A 13,445-nucleotide genomic window follows, 5' to 3' on the forward strand; every position below is an offset into this window, starting at 1 on the left:
AAATTTTATCTTACTAGGAATAAACAATATTCCACGCAAATAGATCCCTATTTCTTACATAACCTGGAAAGCCGCTTGCATTTAAACCACCTCTCAGGGTGTTATGGGCTGAAATGTGCACCTCCCCCCCAAATTTGTACATTGAAGTCCTAATCCCCAGTATCTCAGGATGCGACTGTATTTGGAGACAGGTTCTTTAAAGAGGTAAGTAAGTTAAAAGGAGGTCATTAAGGTGGGCCCTACTTCAATATAACTGGTGTCCTTTTAAGAATAGGAGATGAGGACACAGACACACCCAGGGGGAAGACCATGTGAAGACTAAGGGAGAAGATGGCCTTCAGCAAGCCAAGAAGAGAAGCCTCAGAAGAAACCAACCCTGCCAACACCTTGATCTGAGACTTCTAGCCTCCAGAATTTTGGGAAAATACATTACATTGTTTAAGCCACCCAGTCTGCAGTACTATTTTATGGTAGCCCTAGCAAACTAAAACAGATGGTTTTCTGGATACCCTTGCATTTACTGGGTCTTCTGTGACCTTGAATCTGGTCCCTTCCACTAATCACAGAAACCATGCCATCAGAAAATTAACATGCAGACCCTGACTTTACATTCTCAATTTAAAAAAGTATGTCACAATAATATCAGATTCCCCAAAATTATCTGTCAAAGAACTGTTAGAATTAAAGTCTCTTTTATTCTGGACTTCTTGACTTTTACCAATACTTCAGAGGAGAAAAAAACAGAATTAATTTGAACTACTTAAGTAGAAATAATTGAACAATGAAGTCTTTCTCCAATCTGACCATGGAAAGGGATATTGAAACTTGATGACTATCACCCCGGGCAGAAGACTTACGGAAGAAGAGCCCATTTTGTTGAATATGGGTTTAGAGATGATTTGCCATTACAGTGCTGTGCTCAGCAGCTCAAGTGGGGTAGGGCGGTGTCCTTGAAATGACACTGAGCTGGCTATCACTTAGGGCAATATCCTCAGGCAAACTGTGACAGCTAGTCAAACTGAGGCGGGAAGTAAGGCTTTTAAGGAATTAGAATAGTTGAACAGCTAAGAAGAATTTTTAAAGAGAAGTGATAGTAGTGACAAATTATTCTGAAGACTCAATCCTACAGAAACAGTAAGATATGAAAAGGTGAGGGCCAGGTGCCATGGCTCATGCCTATAATCACAGCAATATAGGAGGCTGAGGCGGGAGGATTCCTTGAGGCCAGGAGTTTAAGATCAGCCTGAGCAAGATAGTGAGATTCCATCTCTACAAAAAAAAAAAAAAAAAAAAAAAGCCAGGCATGGTGGCCATGCTACTGGGGAGGCTGACATGGGAGGATCACTTCAGCCTAGGACTTCGAGGCTGCAGTGACCTATGATCATGCCACTACACTCCAGCCTGGGTGACAGACGAAGATCCCTTCTCTAAAAAAAAAAATAAATAAATAAAAAGAATCAAATAAAATAAATCAAATAAAAATAAATTAAAAAGATATGGAAAGGTCAATTCACTAGCTACATCTAATGCCAACTTCATGTGTTGAATGTTTATTATGCCCAGTGCTGAGCTAAGTACTCAACATGCATATCATTTTATCTCTATATTATCATCCCCAGTGAAACATGAAGAATAAGCTCAGAGAGGTTATGTAATTATATATCTATAAAACACACATAATTATTCAACCCTATATAATAAAATATGATTATAATAACTTTCACATTACTTTTTTTTTAATGTAGCTACTAGAAAATTTTAAATTACATGTGACATATTTCTATAGAACAGCACTGTTCTGTACTACATCTATTATCCTCTCCTTAAAATCTGGGAAGAAAAGTAATTCATTTGCTTAAGCATAGTAGACACTCAACTAGAAATCTGAGGAATTAAAAAGTTCCTGATGCTTTTAAACTTACAAAACGAGATGAGTTGTCATTTTTCACAGTCTTCGCATTTCCAAATGATTCCAGAATTGGATTTGCTTGCAAAAGCTGCCGTTCAAGTTCCCCCTAGAAGACATTACACATACACACGTACACGCACACACACACAAATAAAAGCAGACATATGTTAATCCAATGTCTCTACTCAAGACCTCAGGGAAAAAGAAAAAAAAGACACTGCCTCTATTCCTCAGTCCTTTCCTCCTGTCTGCATCCAGCACTCCTGTTGGCTTCTTATTCCTACTTATGATAATGAGCTCTGCTAAAGGCAAAAATTAGCACCTATAGAGTGATCACAAGAAGAAGAAAATGTCACACTGAACAGAGAAGATAAACACAGGGCACAAAAATTAGGCAAAGAATTTTGAAAATAAACCAACTGATTTCATGAAATGAAATTTAGCATAACACTTCAATTAAGAACATATTAATACTTGTTTAACACCGCCTTGTTTCAAAGATTTAAGGTAGCAAATTGAACAATTATCACTGCACTGGTATAAGACTTTCCATTTTTCCTAGGGGTTTCACATAAAATCTCAATCTCCTTACAGGGCAATGTCCTTACCTCCACTTTCAGAGGATGGTAAAGACGGTGATGCTACTGACTTGCTCAGATTTAAAAGGCTAAAGATAGAGTACTTGGTATAAAGCATGTTTTAGTCAGGTGTCTGTCTTTATATGCAATTTGCTATAAAACAGATTTTACAAACAACAGATGTAAGTATATTAATATGTGCTTTAATCATGAAACACAATAGAAAGCTGTATGAGAAAGCATGATGTCATTTCTGGCCATGAGAAGCACTAGAAAGTGATGCGTTTCTGAATGTAAGTTCAGAATTATATTTTATGACTTACATAAATCTGCTTTTTCCAAACACAAATCTTTCCTCTGTATTTTAAAATACCCATAGTATTCTAGACCTAAAACTAACTAAATTCTCTAAGCAAACAAAAGAATATAAAGAACCTTACTTAAGATTTTTAAATTAGTGCCCATTTGTTAAGTGATGCATTACACCACCATCAAATCCAAAATCAAAAACAATATATGCCATACATACAGTTTTGGCATCCAACCATCCAACCCTGGTTTAGGCTCTGTCACTCAGCTGCAAGGGTGAGAAGTGTTTCTGAGGCACATCACATAGGAAGGGGACATTCTCCTGATACTTCTCGCTAAACCATTTATCTGGATCGGCCACATTTTCAAAGGTCTTTTTTTTTTTTTTGAGACAGAGTCTCACTTTGTTGCCCGGGCTAGAGTGAGTGCCGTGGCATCAGCCTAGCTCACAGCAACCTCAGACTCCTGGGCTTAAGCGATCCTACTGCCTCAGCCTCCCGAGTAGCTGGGACTACAGGCATGAGCCACCATGCCCAGCTAATTTTTTTGTATATATATTTTTAGTTGGCCAGATAATTTCTTTCTATTTTTAGTAGAGACGGGGTCTCACTCTTGCTCAGGCTGGTCTCGAACTCCTGACCTCGAGCGATCCACCCGCCTCGGCCTCCCAGAGCTAGGATTACAGGCGTGAGCCACCGCGCCCGGCCAAAAGGTCTTGACTACAATCTATAATTGTGATCAACTGAAACTGTCAAGAACTGGTCTTGTCAATAATTTTAAAGTATGTGAATGTCATTACACAGTATCACTTCACTTTCTTGGCATTAGATAATTTTCTCCCTATATGGAGAATCTTCCTATTTGTTGACTTCAAAGCACTTACCAGACTATTTTTGATGTAAATCTTTCTAAAACATTATACACTGCCAAACTTTCTCAAACATGGTATCCTGAACCAATTTTGATGACTGACAGCTATCATTAAGAATGTCAGTTATCATTCTGTGATAAAATCGACTGCCTTTTTTCTCAAGGTCTGTGGTCATTTCCAACAGCATACCTATGACTAAAATTTTGCAGTACCCTGGTGTGTTGGCTTTGGGTCAATTATTTGGGCCTCTAAGCTCGGTTTCTGTTGTTGTTATTGCTTTGCCTAATTCAACTTGTATAATCAGAATGTAGAAACTATCATAAAAACACTGACATTCTGGTAAGTGGGGCATTACCTTTACTCTAACCAGCTTCTGTTTGATCGAGGTATTAAAATATGGATTCCTTAAAATTATACACTATCCTGTCAAATCATAATAAAAAGACTTTCATAATCTATCTTTAAAGTGTTTCCCTAACTTGGAGATAAAGCAAGTGATGCATATCCTATTTTAGTATTTCTAGACATTCTACTAGACATGGCTACATGGATTCTTTGGCTCAAGATTTCTGTTGATTCTTTTCTTTTTCTCTTAGTGAGTGTGTGTGTTATCTACTAATTCTATTCTTCTTTGTGTTGGCTTAAAATAACCTGTGGAGTTAGATCTGTACGGGCTGTACCACTGCACTTAGATCAGTCATTATCAGTTCCAAAGAGATTCTGCAAATATTTGCTGAATGAATGTAAAATCAGAGGTCCTGAAACATTCTGGTAGTGTTTGGGAGGGAATAGTGGTGGGCCAAAGGCAGCAATAAGATTTGAGGTAAGGGCCCTCACAGTCACATCATAATTGTAGGCTCGGGTATTTCTCTGTCCCTGCTGTTGGTTCTACTACACTAACAGTGTCATGACATTACTTCTCCTAGTGGATTTGTGACATCAGTGAGACCAAATAAAGATCTTGGCCGGGCACAGTGGCTCACGCCTATAATCCTAGCACTCTGGGAGGCCGAAGCAGGTGGATCGCTCAAGGTTAGGAGTTCGAGACCAGCCTGAGCAAGAGCAAGACCCCCGTCTCTACTAAAAATAGAAAGAAATTATCTGGCCACTAAAAATATATATAGAAAAAATTAGCCGGGCACGGTGGCGCATGCCTGTAGTCCCAGCTACTCGGGAGGCCGAGGCAGTAGGATCGCTTAAGCCCAGGAATTTGAGGTTGCTGTGAGCTAGGATGATGCCACGGCACTCACTCTAGCCCAGGCAACAAAGCGAGACTCTGTCTCAAAAAAAAAAAAAAAAAAAAAAAAAAGACAAATAAAGATCTCAAAAACTCATAAACGAAGTCCAAATAACTTGACACAAAGTTAATATCATAAAACATACAAAATAGACTTAAGAAATTATGATGAAATGTGGCCGGCACGGTGGCTCACGCCTGTAATCCTAGCACTCTGGGAGGCCGAGGCGGGTGGATCGTTCAAGGTCAGGAATTCGAGACTAGCCTGAGCGAGACCCCGTCTCTACTAAAAATAGAAATAAAAAAATTATGTGGACAACTAAGAATATATATAGAAAAAATTAGCCAGGCATGGTGGCGCATGCCTGTAGTCCCAGCTACTCGGGAGGCTGAGGCAGTAGGATCACTTAAGCCCAGGAGTTTGAGGTTGCTGTGAGCTAGGATGATGCCACGGCACTCACTCTAGCCCGGGCAACAAAGCGAGACTCTGTCTCAAAAAAAAAAAAGAAAAGAAATTATGATGAAATGTGATAAATTCTGTGTTGAATAATTTCATAATTAGATAAATGGTACTAATATCTCTCAATCAAATTATGAAGGCATTTATAAACCATAAGGGGGCAGTGACTATTCACTTTTCTGCTAGACTTAGATAGGCATTGTCCCTTGTTTCTACTCTATATGAAAACAAGAAACAGTATTTGGGAATGTGTAAAAAAAGCAGATTTAGCTATTGAAATTATTCTTAAAGTTCTAAGTATTTGGAGTTATATAATGCTTTAAAGGTTTACCAATCATGGTGGAAACTATATCCTTGTGTGTACTATACAGTGCATAATACACACTTGCTATATGATATAGGATGAGTTTTAAATGGCTAACAAAATACACATCTCTTTCAAAACTCCAGTTCAGCCAGCAAGGGGACTTGGGCTGGGATCAGGCTGCACCTTGCAGGCCTGGGCAGGGCAAAGCTGCAAGTGTCTCACTGACCACAAGAGGAAGGTTAGAGGTAGACGGCCCGTAGCCAATTACATGTTGAAAGCCAGACACTAATTTCAACTGGCAGGCTCTAATTTCTGTACTTGCTACTTGCTATCTATCACCTTTTTGTCTTGGTTCAAGGAAGTTTAGACCAGGCTGAGGAAGGATACAAAGTCATCCTGGAGATAACATGAAAAGGCAGGGAAGCAGGTGGGCTGGCTTAAGGAATCATTCTTAGAGGATGGATCAAGTTTTAGAAATCAGTCATTTTCAAATCTGCTCTGAAACTGTACCATGTTGGGTCCTGGAGTGGCAATGAACACTGTGCCATACTTTGAGGGTCTCTAACAGCAACCTCTCATGTGGAAAGATGGCACTGAAGCTGTACTTGCAATTGACTGGTGGACACTAATGGGATAAAGCCAAATGAGACTTTTAATTTCGTTATAAAAAGTACACCAAACATTCATAGGTAAACGTTTATTTAAAATTTACTTCTTATGTATTGTGACTTTAATTTTGAAAATTGACTTTACTTACATATGCTCATATTTTCAAAATGAAGATTAAGTTTTAAAGGTAAACATAAAAGACTAACCACACCGTACTGCTAGGATGGCTACAATAAAAAGACAGATAATACCAAGTGTCAGCAAGGATATGGAGAAATTGGAACCTTCTCTTATTGGTGGTGGGAATGTAAAATTGTGCAGTCTTAAAAAAAAGTTTGGCAGTTTCTCAAAATGCTAAACAGAGTTACCATATGACCCAGCAATTCCACTTCTAGGTATACACTGAGAGAAATGAAAATGTGTGTCCTCACAATTACTTGTACATGAATGTTCATAGCAGCATTAATTCTAATGTCCAAAAAGTAGAAACAATCCATATGTCCATCAACTGATGAACACATAAATAAAATGTGATATATTTAATATAATGGAATAGTATTTGGCCATAAAAAGGAACAGTGCACCAATACATGCTGCAATGTGGATGAACCTTGAAAACGTTATGCTAAATGAACAACAGTCAGAGAGGACACACATTACATGATTCCATTCATATGACATGTCCAAAATAGGCAAATTCATAGAGTCAGAAAGTAGATTAGTGGTTGCTTGGGGCTGGGGGGAAATGGGAGGTGACTGCTAATGGGTATAGGGTTTCTTTTGGAGTAATAAAAATATTCTAAAATTGATTGTGATGATAATTGCATAACTGTGAATATACTAAAAAATACTAAATTGTGCTTTAAACAGGTAAATTGTATGGTATGTGAATTATATCTCAAAAAGCTGTTTCTAAAAAACAAAGGGGAAATAAACAAATAAATAAAAGAGTTACAAAATCAGGAGCCTAGAAACACCTTCCCTTTGTTTTTACAATTCATACTATCATCTGCTGATAAAATGCTGGATATATACAAATAGTTCCTGGGAACCTAAGCAACTTTTGCCTATAAAGTTCAACGTAAAATCACAAACCAGTGGTATAAAATCAACCAAAAGAAACTGTAACCTTGCAAATTATTTTTCACATTGTAACTGTAACTTTAAGACAATCATTCTCAAAATGCAGTGAGGAGTCACCCCAGCAGAGGGAGAAGTAATTTCGTGATAGGACCCTTCCCAGGGCGTGACCATTCTCTCCCATGCTACTGAGTATCTCATATTCCTCAGGTGTGTTGGGGAAGAAAAACTGAGAACCACTATTCTAATGTTTCTAAAAACATCACTATAGTTACTATTTGACTTGACTACTATTAAAATCAACTTGGGAAAAGCAGCACTGAAGATTTTGTGCATAGTGAATACATGCAGTAAGACATGCAAATCAGCAATGACAGGGAAGCATGGCCCAAAGAAGCTGTTGCCTTCTTTGGGAGAACTTGCTTTCCAAGGAGTGATTTGACCCAAAGTAAAATCTAGGGGTAGGCATGCTACTCACATACAACAGGGATCCACTCTGTAGTTTAAAATGACATCGAAACAAAATGTTAACGATAATGATTTATGTGTTCCACAGAGGATGCGGAAAACCTAAATCTGTACATTAATTGCTTAACACTATTTTGCTAGTGACCCAGGTATGTATTTGGTGTGTACATTTAGCATGTACCTCTAAAGCACAAAGAAAAGCTGGTTTCTGGTCCAGATTTTCCTTCTTTAACTGGTAAAGAAGGCTTGAAATGTCCTATAGGAAATTTCATTAATTCTCCCAATTTGTATTACTGGTCTCGTCCGCAGCTAATGGAGCAAAAGAACCTTCATAGATATAGTACATCTTTGGTGTCTGACAATTTTTAGGGATTTTAAGAAAGATATCTGAAAATTTCAGCATCTATGACAAATCCTTTAGATACTTACGATCATTTCTTTATATTAATAGATCATTTCCATAACTCAATGTTATTGTTTCTTGCTTTATATTAGCTTTATACCATTATGCTTGTGGAAGACAAACCAAAACCGTTCCAATGCTAGAGAAAGGATTAAGTCCAAGAACAGACATCCTACTCTATCCAAGGACTCAGTTCTGCCCTTCCTCTCCTCCCAGGTAGCAAGAAATTGAGGTCATGCCCTGCTTCATGTCTGTTCATTGCTATGCTCTGTAGAGCTACAGGCAGTCAACTGATAATTAGGAAGACTAACACTCCTCCATTACTTGCCCAGCAGAAAGAAAACTCTAAACTTATTTTATATATTAAATACAATGAGGCCTTTAGATGAAGACAAATAAAGGCATAAAGTATACAATGCCATAAAACTTTAACAGATTAGAAATTTGTTAACCCAAAAGGTATAACTTTTAAAGTTTCAGCTCCAAATTCAAAATTTAGTGTATGGTACAAAGCTAGGTTTCCATGTGTTTAATAAGTATTAAAATAACTCCACCTAGTATTTGACTTATGAAACCATAAGTTTATAGGCTTCATAAACATGCAATTCAATGTCATGATAAAAGAGCAAATAAATATTAACATTTATCTAGAAAACAAACTTAAAGCAAAACGGCATGCTGCTTCTCATGAAAGAATAAGGCCCTAAGCAATAAATTTTCAAAATTAAATATTTTTTACAATAGATTTCACTCAGGACTAATGGTATTTGTTTCTAGTAGAGATTCAATCTAAAGACAGAAATTAGTGCAAACACTCAAGACTAAGAAGCATAAAGAAAAGCACTTGCCTGGTGTTTCACTGGTTTGGGCGATTCCTGCTGTTCATTACAAACAGATAAATGCAAATGTTAGCAAGTTTGGGTGTCCCTAGCAGTAAGCCACATCCAAAGCACCAAGCAAATGTGCAGGTTAGAACTGTGGAAGCCGGTTTGGCTGGCATTCTCTCAGGCTATACCAACTACCACTTCTGCATATCTAAAAGTTAAGGATAACTGATAATTCTGTTCTTACCCTTTTTCCATCATCCATTCTTCTCTTATCTCTACCCTCCCCTCAAGCTGCTGGGGGCAGCAGCAGCAGGCAACTCTGCAAGCTCAGAAAGAACTGCTAAAAATATGTGAGGATCTTTTTCTTGGTGGAAAATAAGAAGTCTTCATAAGTAAGCACTGCTAAACAACTTTTAACAAATCTCACCAAATGTTTGCAAGAAATTAGGATTCAAGCCACAACCACAATTTCCAGTTTGCTCTGTTAGAAAACCTATTTAATAGCAATTTCCTGTATCCCTGCTCCTCTTGAGTGAAAAAGGCATTGCTGGGTGGGCAGGTTGGCAAGGAGACAAGGGAGCTATCGATGACAGCAGTGCATGAAGTAGACTGGCTTCCTTATTTTTGTTTCTGAAATTATAAAAGAATAAAACTAAGATTTAAAAAACACCAACAGAGCAAAAACTTACAGGAATATTATGGTCCTTTCTTCCTTTATGTGAAGAAGCAACATGGGCAAGGTACTGAATGACTTTCTTTGTATTTTCCGTCTTCCCAGCACCTGATTCACCCCTGAGAGAAATATAACATAGGTTGCTTTAATGAAAGTACAGGACAGGCATTCCAAAATTACAGTAGATAAAATTAAATTGTTTTGGCATAAGAATTAGTAAAGAAAATAAAATAAAAGAGATTAGGTAGAAAAAAATAACTATCAGTAGTAGTTAGAAAATAAAATTTTTAAAAAGAAGTATCAAATAAATCCAAATATTTCTTGGTAGATGCCAGTAAAAGGCCACAGGAAAATATTAACAATACTTTTTTTTCCTTTGGGGGATAGAGGGATTCTGCCAGAAATGAAATTTATTAGAATGTTCATGAAGAAACTACTCAGTTCCAGAAACACATCCAACACTGCAAACAGAGAATTCCTAAAGCAATTAAATTATGAAGATTCAATCTGAAGGAGCCAAAAGAACTCTGGGATGCCCTCTGGTTACTGATATTCATCTGCAAATCCCCTGCAAGCCTTCTCAGATGATCCTTCAAAACAGGCTAACGATTCCCTCCTTTGTACCAAGCTTGTACCCTTGTATACACTTTAAGATCTTCCCACCATTTGCAGGCCACAAACACGGAGCTCCCTGACACTAAGGACTAAGGCCTCATGTGTTTGTTTACTTGTGTTTGTTTCGTTTTAGTCCATGTAACCTTGCCCAGTGTTGACGCATAGGCAGCACATAATTTGTTGTCAAAATGAATGAATACTATGAATTTTGTTGTCAATGTGGACAAATGCCACCACTTTAAATGATTCATTTTTACAAACAAGGCTGGCACATTTCAAAAGTTACTTTTCATTTCTACTCAGTACTAAGCTTGAAATTCAGATAAGCTCCTACTAGGCACATAGTGATCCATGAATTATGGTCTCTCTACTCAAATACTTAAAGGTTCCCTACAACATGATCAAAACAAATCAGATTATAATAAAAATTTTAATATCTAATTTGATTAATTTTTATTAAAAAACTAGAAACTCAAAAATGTTATTATATATACATTGCCAGCTAATAATATTCTAAGCATTTTATCTAAGGCTTGAAAATCTAATTTTTCTAACAAACCCTAACCCTTTCTTGGAATTATACTTAGAGCTATGCTATTCGAACTGTCCACAACTTAAAACTTTTCTATATGCTTACTAGCTGCATTATCTTATTAACTCTCTGCACCCAGATAACTACAATCTCGACTATAGGAAGGGTTGGGCAAAGCAATCCTACTGACCAGCTATCTGGCCTTGAGTAAGGGAATTTTCTTGTCTGAGCCTCAGTATCCCAATCTATAACATATAGGCATTGGATTAGACCCTTCCTAGTTGTAAGATTTGATGACTCTAGATATAACCCACTTATTGGTTTAAAAGAATATTTTATATAATAAGCTTATTAACCACCCCTAGTATTATGTTAAAATAGTCCCCCCCTTCTTTTTTTTGAGAAACAGTCTCCTTCTTTGTCTGTCATCGAGAAGTTTTTGAATCTTAGGCACTCAAATCTACCAAACTTTTGTTTTAAGTTTTATGCCTGCTGTTCTTACTTCAAAAGGCCTTTCCTGCACCAAGATTATATCCATCTATACTCTCACTTTTATATCATCTGTATTATTAAATCCATCTGTATTGTCTTCTAGTACTTTGATGGTATCACTTTTTATAGTTAAATCTTCAATCAATCTGAAAAAAAATTTATGGTTTGAGGTAAGGATTTAATCTAATTTTTTCCCCAGATGATTTGACCCACATGCCAATATTAATGGTTGACAAAGACATTTATTCTCTAGCCATGTGAAATGTTTTTATCTTATTCTTAATTCCTATGCATGTGGCTTATTTCAAAGCCAGTGCCATAGTGAAGTGGTTCTGAAATATGACTAACCAGAGCACCCACCGCTGTTCTTCTTTAAAAAAAAGAAAAAAATAGAAATCAAGTTGACTGATTATTGTTTTTTTAGATAAACTTCAAATAATTTGTTCTGCTATCCCTGCCCCATCTCCCTGCCTCCCAAATAAACAACAGGAGGAGTTTTGAGTTAAATAGCACAGTATACGTGCTATTTTTAGAAGTGATGTCTTCATGCCTGGGTCACTTGGGTAAATTTTCTATTTTTCTAAGTTTAAAAAATGCAAGGACCATGTTTGCCTTATGCATCTTTGAAATCACAGTACCTAGCACAGTAGGTGCTGGATATACACTGCCCAACAAATGAATGAATATAGGCCCCGCACAGTTTTTGTTAAGCTCATTCCTAGGCTCTTTTTATATTTTTTACTTCTGTCATTAATGTCTTTTCATCACCATTATATTTTCTACCTGGCTACCATTGTTTCACAGATAAAGAAGTGGTGTTTCATTCGTTCATCCATTCAATAAATATTTACAAATCAACTTCTACGTGTCAGGCACTCCTCTAAGTGCTTGGGATACAGCTGTGAATACAGTCCATGTCCTTGTGGAACTCAAGTTTAAAGAAGAGACATAAAATAAACAGAGAAAAACAGGATGATTACAAGGACATGAGGAATGCTACAAAGGAAATAAAGACACTATAAGGAAAAGTCAGAGAAGAAGAAAGGACAACCTCTTCTAGATATGATGGTCAAGGAAAAGCCTCCTGAAAGATGAGCAAGAACTAGCAAGTGAAGAGTGTTCAGGCAGATGGAAAGGCAAATGCCAAGGCCCCAAAGCAGAAAAGAGCTTGGTATATTCCAGGAACTGACGGCCAGTTGCTAGATTTGATATAAAGATCAAGGCAGGGAGCAGCAGGAGACACTGATGAAGTAGGAAGGGGGTGAATGCCACGGACTCTGGAGGTCGGGTAAAAAAAAAATCCAGATTTTATTCGAGTGTCATTTCCTAATAGTTATGAGTGGTTTCTCTGTTTTGTTCTTTATTCAAAATTGTGTTTCAATGCTAATCATAATATTGGTTGTTGGTTTCAACAAATAATTTTTTGTTTTAAGAGACAGGGTCCCACTCTGTCACCCAGGCTGGAGTGCAATGGCGTGATCATAGCTCACTGTGACCTTGAATTTTTGGGCTCAAGCAATCCTCCCGCCTCAGCCTCCCAAGTAGCTACAGGCACGTACCACCACGCCCAGCTAATTTTTTTCATTTTTTATAGAGATGAGTCTCACAACGTTGCCCAGGTTGGTCTTGAACTCCTGGCCTCAAATGATCCTCCCATCTCAGCCTCCCAAGTAGCTAGGATTACAGGTGCAAGGTACTGTACCTGATACAAACAGATAATTTTTTATTATGCTAAGAAATGAGCCTCTCATTTAGACTGATGATGACTTGTCTCACACATAGTTGTGACTGTTACTTTTCAACTTGGTTTGCCTCTGCAGTTTCCCAGTTAACCCCTTTCATTGGAAATGCTGCAATGTGTCCTTAAAGCATTTCTTCTCTGCTTGTCACACTCAGCTGTACTTTAACAATTGCCAATGAACTCCGCTACATTTCCCATATACCAGGTCTAGGGTAACTTTGCTATAGAAATATTGCTTCACAGATCGATATATTCCATAACTTTACTACTGAGCTCCCAAGAGGGTATATTCTCCATCACAAAATGGGAATAATATAATAGCTCCTAATGCGTA

The 13,445-nt window shown here is 37.5% G+C and overlaps 1 protein-coding gene across 1 annotated transcript in view; it reads right to left on the reverse strand.

The window, feature by feature from the left end:
• Positions 1-13,445, reverse strand: part of MYH10 (myosin heavy chain 10) — a 137,706-nt gene that overhangs the window by 83,293 nt on the left and 40,968 nt on the right. Inside the window, exons 5-6 of the mRNA XM_045570234.1 lie at positions 9,748-9,850; positions 1,923-2,015 (exon numbers count right to left, since the gene is read on the reverse strand). Coding sequence (XP_045426190.1) covers positions 1,923-2,015; positions 9,748-9,850 — 196 coding nt within the window. The remainder of the gene's footprint in view (positions 1-1,922; positions 2,016-9,747; positions 9,851-13,445) is intronic.

This window comes from Lemur catta, chromosome 15 (assembly GCF_020740605.2).
Source record: "Lemur catta isolate mLemCat1 chromosome 15, mLemCat1.pri, whole genome shotgun sequence".
Lineage (NCBI taxonomy): Eukaryota > Metazoa > Chordata > Mammalia > Primates > Lemuridae > Lemur > Lemur catta.